Below are 17,330 nucleotides of genomic sequence, written 5' to 3' on the forward strand. Positions count from 1 at the left end.
TTGGGCCTTGCGAAGAGAGGTGAACACTCCAGATAAAACCCTTTCTGTGCTCCTTCTAAAGGAGGAGAGCAAAGGTAGAAGTCTAAGTAGCAGGAGGGAGGAAAAAAATGAATTTTTAAGGCTGAGTGAAAATGAGTTGTTTTTTTGACCATGTCAGGGCAGTGTCAGGGAGAGGCATAAGCTAAAATGGACAGTCATCACATATGGATGATGTGTAAAGGGGATATTCTTCCTGTCTCTCAGTACATCCTTAGAGAACCTGAGTTTGAACAGTAAATTTTTAGAGAGACGATAGAGTCTGTTTTATGTGTTTGTATCTGCCAGTGAGTTCCTGCAAATAACGCTTCTTTCAGATTCCCGTGTAGAATATGGGGATTCCCTGCTGCGACACCTTGCCTCCCCTAATCTGGTGGTCTGCTTTCATTAGGGCTGGAAGCCACCACTTGCCACAAGCCACTGCTACTTGTGCTATGAGGAGTGCCCACCTTCCGCTGCATGGGGGAGGAAATGTGAAAGAGGAGCTTGTTGCCGAGAGGCACTCAGAGAGCATGGCTTAGATCCTGGTGGATCCCTTGGGTAGGTTCCTTAGGTATTTGGAAGATGTCCATAAAGCCCCAGAATTATTGACAGGATCACGCCTCTTGGGCTCATTCTCCCTGGATGAGAACGTGATTTTTCCTTAGCAGTAGTTATGAACGCATATTTCTAGGCTCTGCATTGCTGTTGTCTGGCCCTGCTGGTCAGGTTGCAGAGGGCTCATACCACTGGACAGGGTGGCTTCCTGTGAGGTAATGCAGTGGTTGCTGATAGCATATCATAATCTGGGATTAGAATAAGTGGGTTCAAGCTTTTTTGCATCTTGTCGAGCAGCATCCAGCCATGAAGGGGTGCTAAGACTTCCGCAGAAACACTGCCTGTTCCAGGGAGAGCTACCTCTGATGTAGCATCTATTTTATGTGTGGGAGAAGTGGGATCTGCTGGCCTGTGAAAGAGTAGGGGTGTAAGCAGGGTTTTTAGGAGCTGTCTGAAATACTAGGGAGTAAACCAGGAAGATTATTTAGGTCTTGGCCTGCTCACTGTGCACTGCTCTTCCCTGCTAATCTCCCCAGCAGTGGTAGTGTGGCTTGTGGAGGTGATGTGCCATCACTTTGTCAGCTATCAGCCCACACTCAGGTGTTGGAAAGCTCGGGGAAAAATGCTGCTTTTGGGGCAGGTTGATGTTTAACGGTACAAATTGTGCTGGGGCAGAAAATGAGGGTAGGGCTTTTTGCTTTCCGGCCTGCGAACTACTTTCTTGTTACTGTACATCATCTGTGCGCACTGTGGGAGTGACATCGGCTGGTTGTCCATGGCAAGGATAAATCAAACTTTCTCCCAGTTTCTGTTACCCGAGCTATTGTTTTGTGATGGGCCAAATATCCTCTGCCTGTGGATACCATTGGAGAAAAAAGGCTGACGGAGAGAAATCATGTCCTGTCATGCATGTTAACAGCAGTATGAATTAAAGGAAGCTGAAAGCCTTTTACCACAGAGAGGGTAAGGTGGGGAGAAGTGAGATGGAGCTGTCCCTCTTTCCTCTGCTCCTGGTGTGCCTGAAATAGTTAGTCTGTGCTTGTTTCAGGTTGCTGCACAGTGCTGAGGTTTGCAGCCTGCTTTGCCACTACTAGCATGGTATGATCTGGGGTTTCAGTCAGCAATAAAGTAATTAGCAGCAGTGGAAGGTATGTACGTGCTCTCTCTCTTCTGGGGACCACCATGCTTTGCCAGCCTGCAACTGCTGAAGCAAGCCCCTGGCCTCTGTCTTGCAGGCTAGCTCGTCTTTAGTCCACCCCATAAGCACCTCTGTAAAGAAGAGTAAGGATGTTGTCATTAGACATGGAAAATGCTGAGTGAGATGTGGGACATTAAACTGATGGGCTGAGATACTGCAGTGTTTAAACATCTGAAAGGTTTTATTTCAAACTCTGAAGCACAGCTAGAAACTTCAAAGCTGTCATTCTCAGTCAGTGGATTTTCTTCAGACAGAGAAAGGCTTCAGTGGCCTGGCAAGTGGTGTTGGCTTCTTCTGGAGTTAAAAGTGGAGGTTATTTAATGTGCTGATGGGAAATGGCCACTAAGTAGAAATAATTGTTTTAATATGGGTGTGTTAACCATCCTCGAGGTATTTTTATAAATATCCTAGAACAAAAGAGCATGTTTTTCAGAGCTGAATGTAACCACTGCTCCACCTGGGAACAGTTCTTCCCCAGCAACAACACGTAACTCTTCTTATAAAGGGAATTTAAACTTAATTCATCTCGGCAAACTATAGGGCACATGGGAACAAGAAAAATGTAATTATCAGAGCTGGTATTAGCTGTGCTTGTGTTGTGAGGTGCAACCTGTGTTTAGACAGGATTTTGAGACCATTTAGAGTCTGTCACTACAGCTGGTTCCAGCTTTATTGCACAAAAAATGGACTTAAGTTTTAAATCTGTGCTGACTTGTGTTGAGTTTGTTGCTGATGGCAGCTGCCACTTTGACAGCTGTGGAAGTCTCCTTGAAATCCCGTGCGAGTGAGTGCTGCTGTTTCTGGGTCCTGAGTTAGAGCCTGTTGTAACGAGCTTCCAGGCTGCCGTTCAACAGCTCCAATGAAAAGGCAGGCAGGGAGCGTGCATGCAGTGGGGGGCTGCGTCTCGTCTGCCAGGCTGAGCTCACTTGCTCGCAAAGACTGTGAAATTGTTACTCATTTCAACTTCAAGTCACTACCAGCCCGACCAGTGATGCAGAGATAAAAGGTTTGATGCCAGTGATTTGGTACCTGTTCTCTGGGGAATTTATCCCTCTGATGGAGGGGGGTGTGTGTGTGGATGAGATAAGACACCTATATATGACTGATTGACTGATTTGTAGGATCACGGGGTCAGCAGTAGCCTATTCCAGAACCCTGCAAAGCTTCACCTGACTCTTGGGACTCTGGTACTTCTGAACGAGCAAGAGATCCAGAAAGCGTGTGACCTCCTACAGCGATGCAAAGAGGACTTTGTGGAGTAAGTGATAAAAAAGGGATGTCATCACCAAGGGCATGAGTGGGGGAAAAGCAGTAAGCTGTCTTTGACAAGGGACAGCGAAGAGAAAAGCAGCTCAATAGTCTATCTTAACTCTAGAAATTTAGAAAAAGGCTGAAACGTTTCAAATGGGAGCAGTAGAAATCACCAAGCAGTCACAAAGAGTCTAACAGCATTGTGCAGCTCAGCTCAAACCCTCAGGATTCTGTGAAAATCTGCTCTACTAATTTTTTTTTTCCTCACATGCATCCCTGTTGTTTTTGTGTGAGCAATTTTTGCTGTTGTCCCCTGCCTGCTGCAGAGGGAAGGACGAGCTCTGTTACCATCGCGCATTGCCTGCAGTGGGCTCTGGCACGCTGCTTCCCTCCTGCCTCAGAGCAGATGCTGAGGTGTCCTTGACATGCATTTCTTGATGTGGGGAGCTGCGTGCAGGGAAGCCAGCATGAGCTGTGTGAGTAATCAGTCTGAAACGTTCGGTGCTGCTCCAGGACCGGGGCTTTCTTGCTGCCTGTTAACACCGAGCTGCAGATGTTAGGGCTTTAACTGTAAATGTGGTTGAATGACACTGTAATTAGCTTATCTCTGTTCAGCTTAGAAATTGGAGATGGCCTGAGGGATTGGTTTATTTATTTATTTCTGCAAAGCCTTTTACATATAGAGCACGGAACCTTGATTTTTATTTATTTATTTATTTATTTATTTATTGCCTCGGTGCATGAAGAATTAGCCACGCTCTGCCAGCTAATATCTGTGGGAATTAATGCATGGCCAAAATTCATACCTCTGCCTTTAAAATGACATCTCCAATTGTTCAGCTGTTGAACAGAAATGCAAGTGTGTTTCCAGGGGAAGGCTCTGCCTGCAGTATTTGGAAGGTGCCAGCTTCCTCATAAGTGGATTGAATTGAGGCAGACAAAATCTCTACCCTCCATTTCCTTCAGGGGCAGGGAAATCAACACTTGAATGTAACCTTTAGGTTATTTCCCCTGCCATACCCAAACAAATATACTTTGAAAATTAATTTAGGCCCTCTTCCACCCAGGTAAACCTTCATTAGTGATCATTTACTTTTCTAAATGCAGGCAGTGCCATGTGAAGGTGATGTGCCCTTTTTGACCCTTTTTAGAATACATGGCCTCAAATGCTCTCAGTCTCATGTGTATGACAGTGTACTTCTGCTGTTTTCTTCCCAGTAAACATACCGGAAGGGGAAATTTTGCTCTCCTTATTCCACCTGGGAAGCTTTGCCGAGAATCTCAAAAGCAGTCTCTAGGGCAGGCTGAACAGAAGTGAACAAGGTTAGAGCAAAGTCACACTCACATTGTTAACTCGTGTTTATTACTTCTGCCTGCCCAGACACTCCCTGTACTTTCCATGAGACCTCGGCGTTAAATGAGACAACAGCACTTACTCACAGGGAGCTTTTGCTGTGGCACCCTGCCTCCCTGTGATGTTCTGGTGGTAAAGGCAAGGAGGCGGCATGTTTGGAAGCTGGTACACTTCACAGTGCGTTTGCAGGTGTGGGAGTGCATATTATATCCTGCACTCATTTTTGGTTTTGCCTTCCTGCAAGAGTAGCTGGAGCTGACTTTAAAACAGCTCTATTTACTTCCAGCATTTGTAAGTGGATGTTGAAATATACTTAAAACTGCATTCTGTATCGAGTACTTTTCCCAGCGTGAATCAGCGAGCTGGAGACTCTGTGTCACGATCGCTCTCTTCACAGGGAAGGCAGGAGCTTCTCTGGAATGAGAAGTTGTACCATTTCATTGCTGATGGGTTTTCTGAAATGTAAATGGAGATCTCCACGTTGAGATGGCCTGCGAACACTGACAAGTTGACTTAATGTGTGTCTAAAACACTGAATGTATGAATTTAAATGTTTTTACAGTATTTCTTGAGATTATGAGACAATAGCAGCTGTAGCCTTTCAAGTTTTAGAAATTAGGGAGCCTTTTTTGTGTTTGGGTTTTTTCAGTGCAACCAACCTGAAAGATATGGGAAAGAGAAGAACTCAATGGAGTTCACTGCCCCATACAGTCTATATGACATTTAAGTCCTGCTTAACCTCAAATTTGTGTTTAACTCTAGCAAAAAATGTATTTTATATCGCTCCCTTAGTAAAACCAAGTATTTAGTGTGTGCATGAGGAGTACTATGCATTGTATTGCAAAAGCAGGTGTGATGTTTTGCTTTTTAACATAAGGGATTTCTTATATTTTAGGCAAATTGCTGGAGGCAAGCCCCTGACCGTGGAGGTGGCAGGAGTGGAGTACATGAACGATGACCCTGCCATGACGGATGTCCTTTATGCCAAAGTCCACATGAAGGATGGCTCGGACAGGTGAGTTCCCCATGCTCCTTTCTTTCATTCCTCCTTGATGTGCTGCGGCAGCAGTAGCGGTGCGCCAGAGAAACCCTCTGCCATCTGAAGCTGGTGGGTACTGCTAGCAGTCCTTGGGCCAGCAGTCAGGAAGGTGAAGTCATTCTTGCTTCCTAAACCAGTTAAGGCAGTGATGTGTTTGCTCTTTAAATCAGTCACTGGTGGTGCGGCTGAAAGATGTCATTTGTTTCTGTAGCAGTCTGTCAGATTGAATAATGGTGTCATGGCTCGTGTGGTAATAAGATGGCCAAGGAGATACTCCTGAGATGACTTAGAAGGCAGGACAACTTGGCCTTTGCTGTCTAGGTCCCAACCTGCAATCCAGATTAATCTGGACAGCCTGGCATATCCTGCAGCACTTCATTATTCTTAAAACCCAGTTACACCAGAAGGTCCTCAGAAAAGCATGACTCGGTTACAGAGTTGGTTCTTCTGTCTGTAAGCAGCCTGGAACAGGAGCTGCGTGTGAAATGTCTGTCTTCTGAGCTGCTGGTGTGAAATCTCGAAGCCTGGTTGGTGTCAGCTTGTGTGTTTGTGCTGTTTGCCACCTCTGTTGGCTTTACCTCTACAAACAGCACTGCCCGGGATGTGGTGGTGTCTGGACAACCTTCTTCCATCTCATTTTTGACAAGTGCATCACCAGTGGCAGCACCGTCTTTTTTCTTAGTGCTTTCTGGAAGACTGGGGAAACAGAAGAGCTGTTGTACTCCATGCTGCTGGTTGTGAGATGGGTGTGGAAGGGTGTAGGGGAGTAGCCAAAAGAGCTTTAGTCTACTCTCTCTGAGCCTTAGCCTTCTCTTTTTCTGGCAGTGGTGCCCTTTTGTGTCTGTTCCCCTTGCTAGAGGACAGCAGGAGCTAGCAGGGGAGCACGGATCAGTGCAGCTGGAGGAGGGAGGCTGTGAGCAGGGACTGGCTCAGGGAAAAAAGGACATGTTCTGGTATCTCCTTTCCTCAAGGGCTGACGAGACAAGGAAGGCCCCCTGCTTAAAACTGCACTTTGGAGTCTGTGTTGAAGTAAGACATCGGAAGTGGGATAAGGAAATGGGTGGGAAAATGAAAATGTAAGAATTGCTGGGAGGCAGTAGGAATTGAAATCTTTTCCTCTTCTCGGCTCTTCTACTTTGAATTCTGTCCTACCCTGAAAGAGGTGAGGTAAAACAAACAGAGCGGGTGGAGAACCAGGACAAGCTAGAGATCAGCCAGAAGACAGCAGAGAAGTGCAGGGAGAAACAAGGCAGAAGCACTCAGAAAGATGAGACGGAGGCAGATGCTGGATGACCCAAATGTCCTTTGGTGGGTTTGTTGCACAAAGCATCCGAACTGTCAGCTCTGAGAGCTGAGGTATGGGCCTCTTTTCTCCTGAGTCACCGAGCTCTGGATCATCTCTGAGGTGCAGTGCTTGCAAGTCTGCTTGCATCTGAAAATAAGCCTGAGACCTGAGGTAGAGAAATCCTGTAGAGCGTAAGTAGAGCCTAAAGTGAGGCAGTGATGTCTGCCTGCATCTGGAGACAGCTTGAATTGTTGGTACTAGCACCATGGTCTGCTTTGGATGCCAGCTGTATCTGTTTTGCTGAGAACCCACTTAGCCATAATGCTAGCAGAAAATGCTAATGTGTGTTAGGGGTGGCAGAGCTGATTTTGGCAGGGGAGAGAAATGAGGTCTTCAAATCCACCTTGCCTTGAAACTGAAAACGACCCCCACCCGCCCCCCTGAGAAAGGGTTGATGTCTCCTCTGTACTTCACAGAGATCTATTAGCTGAGGTTTTGACCAAACCCAGATCTTGTGCTTTGCATGGCACCTGGAGGCTGCCAGACTTATGTTCTGCAAAACCTTTTTTGCTTTTTGCATAGCAGTGTGCTCAGAGAGGGCCAAGCGATTTTAAGTTTTTATCCTTGGCCCAGGCCGGTCCTGCCTTCACCTGCAAATTAATTCATCTGGCACTTCTCCCCTAATATAGTTCCTTAACTGTTAGCAAGCATCCAGAAACCATTTAGCTTTGCAGAGGGAAAAGAAGATATTTTTGTGTTGATGGAGAGCAGTGAAAACTTCTTTTGCTTCGAGTTTCCAGCAGATACAGTGTTGGACAGTGATTATAAAGAGGGGACAAATGGTGATTCCTCCAGAAAACTCTGCTTCGTTTTCTGGTCTGCTGGATGGATCATTGCTGAGCAGCTCCATGCACCTCTTCCCTGCTAAAACCTGCTGTGCTTTGCTCAGGGAAATGGGGAAATCAGGTAGAAAGTAGAGTTTCTCAGCTGCAAGGCCAATACTAGAGGAGAGCGGCAGCCATGTGGTTTGCTGTGCTGGATCAGACTGCTGCAGCCCACGTTTAAGAGAGGTGTGTGCCTTCCTGTCTCATGTAAGATGTCTTGCTAGCTCTGTGTAGTTCCTGGCATGGCTGAGGGGTGGAGTTCCTTCCTGATCTTTGGATGATCTTGATCAGCTTAAGCTATAAAGATGGAGATTTGATTTACCCTGATTTAGCTTGCATAACTGCAGACAGATTAGGGGTTGGCAAGCCCTTCTGCACATATAATGGCTCAGACCGAGAGAGGGATCATGCTCTGATGCTTCCCACATGGCAAATAATTTCCATTATAATTCATTCTAATTTGTTTTATTTCCTTGATTAACTTTATAACGTAATAAAGCACCATTTTCACTTGAGCTATTCTCTGTTAATTTGTTTTAGTATTGTCTGTAATGATATTCATTTAATCTTTGTCATTGCTAATTTTAAAAATCGCTGATGTAAAGCCAGAAAGTGGTAGAAAACCATGACAATTGGTAGTTTGAGAGTCTTGAAATCGTCACATGGGGGCTGGCAGCCCACGAGGGCTAGTACAAAACCAGTGGTGGGGTAGGAGCTGGCATCTGGAGCGTGGCAGCCCCGGGCTCTGGGGGCCAGCCTCAGAGAGGCCATGCTCTGCCTCTCCCACTGCTGCTGAGATGCCAAAGTGGTGGGACCTGGTGGAGCAGAAAGCTGTCTAATGCCTTGGACATGGTGAGAGCAGCCCGAATTCTTCTGCATAGAGTAATATCCTCTTGCCTTGTTTTCAGGGACAGGAAGCTCTTGTTCTAGCACATCCTTGCTGCTTTTGGTAAGGCTCAGGCACTGCAAAAATTTTGTGGGGGACAGCAGCAGTCTGGAAATTCCTTCAGCTCTTTAGACGTAGGATACATAAGCGCATTGCTCTGATCACCTGCCTGCTCCTGCTGCCTATCCTAGGACAGATCTGCCTGCAGATCCCAGCAGCCACAGCCACTTTCATCCCTGACCAAGGCCAGACAAGAAGGTAGCAGTAAGTCCTTTGATTCTGCTTGCTCAGTAGCTCCAAAGCTGGAGCATTCACCAGGATGTGCTGTCTGGGTTTGTGCCTTCTGTCACCACGTTCTGGGCTCTGCCAGAAATTAAGCCCAGCAACTGGGTTGCTTATTTGGGACAGAGAGGGTTTGAGATCTGGCCTGGTGCGCCATACAGATCACAGTCCCTGAGCAGAGCAGGTCCTCCAGGAGTCAAGGTGCCTAAGCCCCCCTGGGGGTCTGCAGATTTTAGCATTTGTAAGGAGAGTCACATTGTGTTCCCTGGCAGTAGAAAGATGTATCCTTCAAGTCCCAATAACATCTGTCACTGCGAACGAGCTCTCTGCTATGCTAAATCTGCCCTTCTTCGTGGCATATTTGCAGCAGAGGATCGAGGAAGCTTTGCGAAACAGCCAGAACTTTTTGTGTTAGGGTTGAATCCTGATGGCTCTGTTCGCTTTCTATCAGAGACTAGCTCCCTTTCCCCGTGTGTGTGCAGAGACTTCATTTCACACATGCTCTCCTCCCTGGCTAAAAAGCAAAAAGCTGCCAATGCAGGGGTTTCTCCTTGGTTTACACTCCTCTGTTCTTTCTGGTTTTGCCTTTCCAGATTGCAGCTGATTGCTGATCAACTGGTGGAAAGGTTTGTGGCCTCTGGCCTGATGCTTAAAGAATGGGATAGGGTGAAACTGCATGCTACAGTCATGAACACTCTCTTCAGGAAAGATCCAAGTGGTACGTATCCCTCATACTTACTGATAAATGCATTTAAAGTAGTACCTCTGAATGGGAAATGCTTTTGTTGGCTTTTATGTTTCTTTTTAAAAATTATCTGATTTTTTTTAATCTCAAAACTACCTACAAGTTGTGGGGGGATGTCACTAAATAAAACCCAGAAGAAAATGAAAAAGCAATCAGCAGAGCTGGAGGAGGTAGGCATGCTTTGAGCACTTTCTGGATCTTTTCTAAGATTCTGTGTCATAGCTTCAGAAAAACTATCCCCCAGTAGCACTCATAAGATCTGGGCCAGAGGGGAATGCATTCAAGTACCATGTGAGGTCTTGGGCTCTCTGTGCCCCAACACTAGTTTGAAATTCAGTAACAACTTGATGTGCTGTGCTGACCTTTAAACAAGATGAAAACGTGATCCTCTTTGGTCAAGTTAAAGATTGCCTGTTGGTTTAGGAATGCGATTCCAGTGTCATTCTTGTTAAATCAGATTCAGACAGCTACGAGGCTGAATATGAGCTATTATTGAGCGTATATAGTGTCTGCTGTCTCTGCCAAAAGATTGTCTGCTCTAGCAGTCTGTAGCATCATTCTTATCACATTACTTTATAAAGCAGCCTCAGATGCATTGTGTTTAGGGAGGGGCAGTATTTTACAGCCTTGTTCTCCGTGTGCAAACATGCATATGCTCTGGCACTGGTGTGGTTTGCAAGCCTTAACAGCATTGCACTAAAGCTTTTTGTAGCTTTCTCTGGCGTAGTGGCCTCTGTGCAATGCCAATAGGTTTATGTCGAGTATTCTCCAGTTACTGCCTCTGTGACTCTCTGTATGGACAGTGATAACAGCAGATGGTTTGTGTTACGGTTTTCTGTGTACCCAGCGGCAGACTTTGGGGATGAGTGCTACTAAAGTCAGATAAGCGTACTCAGGCGGTAGAAACCCTGAAAAGATGGGGCTTAGCTCTCAAATTGAGCCCTGAAAATTGGTGAAGATGTAAGCCCAAAGTGCTGATGTGGCTCTCTGTTAGGGGAGGCACACGGGCAGCTGCATCTGGCATTATGAGTCTATATTCTGAACAACCCCATGAGGCATGTGAGGCATTCAGACACAATGGTGAGAGCATTACACAGATAGCCATAGAAGTTGCTTTATATTCAATACAGGATTTGAATAGTGTGCTAGGTGTGAGTGGGACTTCATAGTTAATGCTGGAGATGAAAAAGAAATATTGAATATATTCACTGACTGAGGCAGAGGTTCTGTGGAAAGAACAGATCATGTACAGATTATATAAAAATCCAGATGTGCTCTGGGGAAATGGATCTACGATGTAGGCATTTGGCAGTTGCTATAGGCCTAGGTTGCTGTTCTTAATGTCTGTGTGTGTGGCTGTGTGCCCACCCCGCAGAAGCATACACACCGCATGTATGTGCTTCCCGGAGCAGGCAGCAGAGGTTTGTATAGGTGCTGTCCAGATCATGCCTGGCATTGTGCTCACATGCTCAGTCTGGTATTTGGTGCTGTTCCAGGTGATGCAAGCGCTCGCAGTGCTGACTCTCACCCTGGCAGGATGTGGGATTAAAGTCAGCCAGAGAGAAGCAGATGTGTTGCACTGAGCCATCAGCCCTACAGAATCACCCTAGCAGTAGCTGTGATTTAGGGTCTTTCCTCCAAGTGACGTAGGTGATCCTGATAAAGGCACCAATTCCTGTGCATTCAGCCTTGTTCTCTTTAAAACCAAGTGGAAGTGTTTTTGCACTAAGAACTGGGCAAAGATGTTTTATTAGCTGGCAGCTGACTTTGGGGAGGGAGAGAGTGGGGGGTAAAGTACAGCACACACAGTTCTCCCATCTGAAGCTCATTCTGGTGGTGGCTTTTCTCTCTACAGCTGAAGAGCGAAACAGTACAATGACTGGTAAATCATCTTTCAAGGAACGGGAGTCGTTTAATGGCAGAAATATCCTCAAGGTCAGTATGAAACAGTTAGGGAAATTGAGCCAGCTGTGGGTGTTGTATAGCCAAAAGAGGTTGAAACACCTCTGCTTTTGTCTTAGGCTTATGAGATCTCCTGGGGGATGGGGGGAATCTGTTTAGAAAATAAACAATCCAGATCACTCGTAATTGGGAGCATTACAGTATTTAACAGAAGCGTTCCTAAAGCTGGTGAGGCTCAGATCAGGAGTATGTAGCACGAATGCTAAGTGGGTGTTCGTGTTGTCGTTTACTTTGCTCATGTTTTACCCTGGAGACTCAGGCTCGCGTCGATTCTCAGCCCACCAGAAAAGAGTACTTTGTTGCTCTTGTTCTACTCACTCATATATATTTATGAAACTAAAACTGACTGCCATTTCACTTACTCTTTTCTTCTTTTTTTTTTTTTAATCCCTGCTATTGATTTGCATGGGTTTGCTCCAGAAAAATAGGAGATAGTGGGAGGGAGTCCCACCAGCCGGGATCTGAGGGGTTTGGCAGTTATCAGAGGGTAGGAAGCAAGATCCCTCAGACCGTGGAGGTGGGTAAGGCTTGAAGGGGAGCATCCTGCATCCTCCCAGGCTTTGCTCGCCGGGCTTGAGACTGCAGGCAGCCTCTGCTGCTCATCCAGATGGCAGTGTCAGACTGATGCTGTGGTGCTTGGCCCCTGCAACTGTCCAGAGAGAAAAGACAAGCACAGAGAAGTAGAAATGGAAAACAAAACCGAGCTGTAATAAAATCTGCAGTCCTTATTGTGTGAGGGGATTTGTTGCAGGTAGCTATGATAAGAGGGAGATGGGACAATGCATGAATACGTTTGGGAACTGACAGAAGATATTCTGGCAACAAAGAGACATGAGAGAAGATGCAGGCTGGGTGGGAGTTGGACATCCCAGAAGGACTTTAGGGCACCAGAGGAGGGAAAGGGTGCATTTTATTTGTGTTTACAGTTTTGCTGTATAATATATTAGGCACTGGATGCATGGGGATCTGAAGGCAGGGAGTGGAACTGATTGATCTCCCCTGTGCAGAGGACAAACAAAAGGACAAAATTAGGTTAAGCTCTCATTGTCCTCAAACGGTCTGTGCAAGCACAGTGTCATGACTCAGCATCGCCACATGTTGAGTGTTCGGTGTGAGACTGCAGTATTGCAAACTGAAGCAGGAAAGCCACAGACGTCGTCCTTTTCTTTATGTGATGCGCGAGTTTTGATTAGCTCCTGGTGTCTGAGAGCTAGGCTCCAGAAAGGGAAGGTGGTACGTGTCGGGAGCCCTGAGTGCCTGCAAGGACTCAGCTTTCAAGGCGTGTGCCCACGTTTCACTTTGCCCTTTGCTCCTTTAGCTTGCGTCTGTTAAATTTGTTCTCAGACTTTAGAGAGACATAAAATCAAACCGTCAGTCTTCTTTAATGCTCCTCATCCGAAAACATTTACGATTTGGAAGGCATTAACGATGCTCCCTCTACTGGTCACACCATTTGTGGACCGCACTGCGGGGTCTGAGGATCTGTGGGTCTGGTGGTGTGCAGTGCTAAGAAATGCAACTGCCTTACCTCAGATGGCTACTTCTTATTCTTGCTGCTCTCTGAAATATGAGCCGATGCATTTTTAAAACTCCTAATTGATTTTGTACTGACGTAGCCAGAAGACCTGCTGGGTGTTTGGACTGTTGATAGTTACTTCAAAGCATGTCTTACCACAAGAAATGTCATCTTTCGCCTCCACCTCCACTACATTTCCTAACCTGCTCGCTTCGTATTTCCCTTTGGTCTCCCACGTGCCTGCAGCAGAACGCCCGTTGGCATTAATTAATTACATGAGTCATAAATAGCTCCAGGCTTCTTACCAGAGGAGCCCAGCCTCAGCCAGCCACTGATGCATTCTAGCATGACCTTGCAAGGATGCGCCAATTCCCTCCCAGCCCCCTTTTAGATACATTATTTATCTTCTGCTCAGGAAGGCTGCCCTCTTGCAAAGTGGCTTCATTAACTTTTGCAATAGGATCTAAACGACGGGCTGTTAATGAATATGGCTGCAGTTAGGCAGGATGGCTTGTGGGCGCTGTCCCCTTGTAGGTAGAGCAGTGTGCTGTGCGTGTGTTTCCAGGAGGTGGGACTCTGCGATAGCTGTGTTGGCTGGCAGTGTTCCTACTTGGAAAGCCGACAAAGCACGGCTACTGGTAGGAGGGCATCAAGTCGGCAAACTTGGGTTTTGTCGCTCTCGTTCCCGTTGTGCAGCTGCGACTGGTGCTGTCGGGCCAAAGGCTTTGCCCAGTGGAGGGCAGGACCTGAGCTATCAGAGCACAGAGCACGATGGGGATGCCTTGGTTCTGCTGTTCTAGTCTGAGGTTCTGCTGTTCCAGTCTGAGGCTCCCCCATGGTCAGAGCTGGTGTGTGTGTGTGTGTGTGCAGATGCGCTGGCAGCGCATGTTTGCTGATAGCATGCCTGCGTTACCCCAGGCTCCAGCTGGTATTTTGCTTTCAGCAGAACTAATCGGAATTTTATTTAATAATCCTTTGTTCTACTCGTTCCACAGAGTTAAACATACACTCCTATTTGTGCTAATAAATGGTTGTGCAGGCCGGTACCTTCCCACACTGCTCAGAAAATAGATCCTGTAGGATGAGTTGCGTTTGGGAGTTTAAATTACTTCTGTCTTGAAGAATATCCATGAAAAAGGCTCCCTGGCCTAGCTGGTGCTGAAAGCCCAAGGGAGTGTATGCCCCAACAGCTGAGTGATTTGTGTCTCCCACGAAAGTGCTAGACGCTTTAGCATTGTGCTTGTCTAGTCTAGTCCCAAGAAGCTGGGGATGCTTTATGAACCGCTTCATATGGAGCAATATGTATTTATTCTAGGGTGGCTAGTGGCTAGCTGATTGACTCCTTTGAACGTCCAAGTCACATACCAACATCTTGCTCCAGTCGGAAACAACATGGATCATCTCTTGGAGAGCGGAGGGAAGGGGCAGCAATTCACAGCTGAAAGACAACGGCAGCTCCTTCCCTGTGAGAGAAGGGTCAGGCTGGGTGGGCAGCCAGGCCTCAGGGAGATGCCAGTTTGGCAGCCCCTCTGCCTCGCCTCCTCCTGTGTCCTCCCAGGCGGTGGCTGTGTGCCCTGCGTCGCAGCTGGCCAAGTGGTACAGCCCTGGCACAGTGGCAGCTGGGGCAGCTGCCTGCATCTCCGGAGATGAGGCTTGGCTGCCTCCGGGCTTTTATTTATTTTGCTTAGTGAAAAAACTAAGGCTGTGGTGAATAAATAAAAATGCAAAGAAATGTGAAGGTACCGCCTGGCCAAAATTTTCTATTACACTTTTAAAGGAAAGGAAGGCTTACAGTAGGAAGAAATCCACCTGGACTCTTACTGGGTTAAAATGGAATGATTTTTTACTTGAGGTCTGAGGAGTAAAAGGGTGGTCTTTGCCACATTCAAACAGGAGGGAAGCAAATTTTGAGCACAGAAAAAGATGAACCCTGCTGCTTGGCACAGATCTGTGCATCAACAGCTTACAAGATTAAATATTGAGGGAACAGCTACTGAGGTAGAACAGTGGAAGGCTGCACATCTTATGTCTTAGGGCATTAGGGGATACTTTAAGCTGGGATGCAAGACTGGGAACTGGATCAGTCGAGGCAGTGACACATGCCATCATGACCTGGTCCAGCAGTGGGAGCACAGCGCCCAGGCTGCAGAACTGCTCTGGGAGGGCTTCTAGGTCAGACAAGGTGTAATTCAATGAGGCTCCTTCTCTTTTGAAGCCTGCCTACAGGGTATTAAATTATGGGACTGTATCTGCTTTCACTTGTAGCAGGGGGAAAGTACATTTACTGACTGATATACCAGGGCTAGCGGAGAGCCGATCATAGCAAACAAATCTGGTAGTGTTCTCTGTTATCGTTTTTATCTTGCTGGGTGAGAATAGTGCAGTGGCTGTGGTGTGCAGTAGTTCAGGTTAAGACATTTGATGCAGTGCCATATAGAGAGATACAATGAAAAAGAAAAATCTTGTCCTGGATAAACCCCCTAACCCCTCAAAATACCCCAAACCCACCAAGCGCTAAACAAATTAATATCTGCTCCTGTGTAGAGCCACTGTTACCAGCTCTGCTTGCAGATGAGGAGTGCTTTTGTGTTCTGCAGCCATCGGTACCCAGGCCTTTTCTGTGTAACTTTCATTAGTGAATTTAAGGAGACAGAGTCCTTTCCTGGTGTATTTTTAAGCTGAGGTGAAATCAAAGGGCCAAAGAACCCACGTTAGGTGAGATCAAGACTGCCCGGTGTTCGGCAAGGGTAAGAACATCTTGTTATCCTCAGTGAGGTGATAAAGGTGATATATCCAAAGTCAGACTGGCAACTGGAACAAGTGCCTAACGGGAGGTGGCTGCTTGGAAAGTTTAGAGTTAAAAATACCAAACAAAAATCCGCTGGGGTGAGAACAGACTGAATGAGAGATTGTGGTGCAACATCACTGTATCAGAAATAAGCCAGTGCTTTCCTCGCCTCGGTTTTACAGAAGAATCAAAAGCAGAAATGAAAGGCTGTAATGCCGCTTTGCAGAGGAGAGGATTTTTGCCTTCAGTTCTGATCCTGCCATTACTGAGGGATACTGAAGCGATCGAGGGGGCTCAGCAGTGCACAATTAGAGCAACAGTGGGATGGGAGGATGTGGCAGTTGAGCAGATGAGACTGGAGATCCATGTTTGTATGATCTTGGGGGAAAAAAGGAGATAAAATTGGGGTTGCCATGAAAATGCTTTCCTACGGATGATATTCTTCAGGAAAAAAAAAGGCTTATTCACATTATTTGCATTTGGTGAAACGGGAATCTGAAGTGGCATTTGAAAAATCAGACTAGACAATAGAGGGAAGGTATCTTTGTTGGAGTGTTTGGGCCTTGGAGCAGAGCAACGAGGCGGCGTTGGAGGTATTGAGAGGAGGCTGAGACACCACACTGAGGAGAACACAGTGCAGGAAGTGCAGAAGGTTTGTGCTAACTTGCCTGCATGTGACAGAGATCCGTTTGGTGACCTTACCTTAAAGGGGAGAAGCCTCTTTTTTTTTTTTTTCAGAGGTGCTCAGCACCTGTCTGACTTAATTTTAGCAGGAACCGTGAGTGCTGCAAGAGGGAGGATTTGCTGAGAGGGTTATAAAGTTTCTGAATCCCCTTGCCCCTTCCGGGCAGGGCTGTCTGCGGTGTGCCATAGGAAAGCAAAGCTGTGTGCTGCTCTGTGCCCCCTGGCACTGCCGCAGTCCCTTCCCTTCCAGCCCAGCAGCTCAGCTGTTTTGGAGGTGCTGTGGGTGCCTCTGGCTTTAGAGGTCATGCTGTGTGTGTCCCTCTGCCTCCCACCCAGTGGGCATCCCGCCTCCTCATTTCCCCGAGACCGCTGTTCTGCCACCAGCCAGCCGAGACAGCATCACCTCTTTGATCTTAAGAGGACAATTTTTCTCGGTGGAGCTGGCAGGGGTTGAATTACAGCGGTGCCTTAATAGAAGACAGGGACCCAGCACATTAAGTGCAAAAAAAAGAAAGAACACATTGATTAGCAAAAGTAGGCAGATATCCCAAAGGTGCCGTGACCCTTCTGCCAGATAATTTCCTCGGTCTGTCTGAATTAATTTACTGGCTCTGTAGCTGGGCTCCCCCTCTTAGTGGTTTGGTGAGCGTAGCGAGTAGGTCACATTGATGGGAGCTCCTTGTCCTAGTATTCCTGGATGCATCTCAAGCCTCCTGGCATCTCTGCAGCAAAGCCGAAGCCCAGCTCTTAAAAACTGTTGCTGCCTTTGCTATAATAGGTAGTACTAGGAGCCACGGGGATGAGGCTTCTTTGGAGAAACGCAGTACTTGATCATTAATTTCCTTAAATAAGTTGTACTGTAAATCCTTCATGGTTGAGGTGT

The 17,330-nt window shown here is 46.8% G+C and overlaps 1 protein-coding gene across 2 annotated transcripts in view; it reads left to right on the forward strand.

Moving 5' to 3' along the window:
* Positions 1-17,330, forward strand: part of ASCC1 (activating signal cointegrator 1 complex subunit 1) — a 38,734-nt gene that overhangs the window by 10,641 nt on the left and 10,763 nt on the right. For both annotated transcript variants that reach the window (XM_072869719.1, XM_072869718.1), the window contains exons 6-9: positions 2,893-3,029; positions 5,272-5,391; positions 9,346-9,470; positions 11,353-11,432. In XM_072869719.1, the coding sequence (XP_072725820.1) occupies positions 2,893-3,029; positions 5,272-5,391; positions 9,346-9,470; positions 11,353-11,432 (462 nt within the window). The remainder of the gene's footprint in view (positions 1-2,892; positions 3,030-5,271; positions 5,392-9,345; positions 9,471-11,352; positions 11,433-17,330) is intronic.

Source organism: Ciconia boyciana, chromosome 8 (genome assembly GCF_034638445.1).
Source record: "Ciconia boyciana chromosome 8, ASM3463844v1, whole genome shotgun sequence".
Classification (NCBI taxonomy): Eukaryota; Metazoa; Chordata; class Aves; order Ciconiiformes; family Ciconiidae; genus Ciconia; species Ciconia boyciana.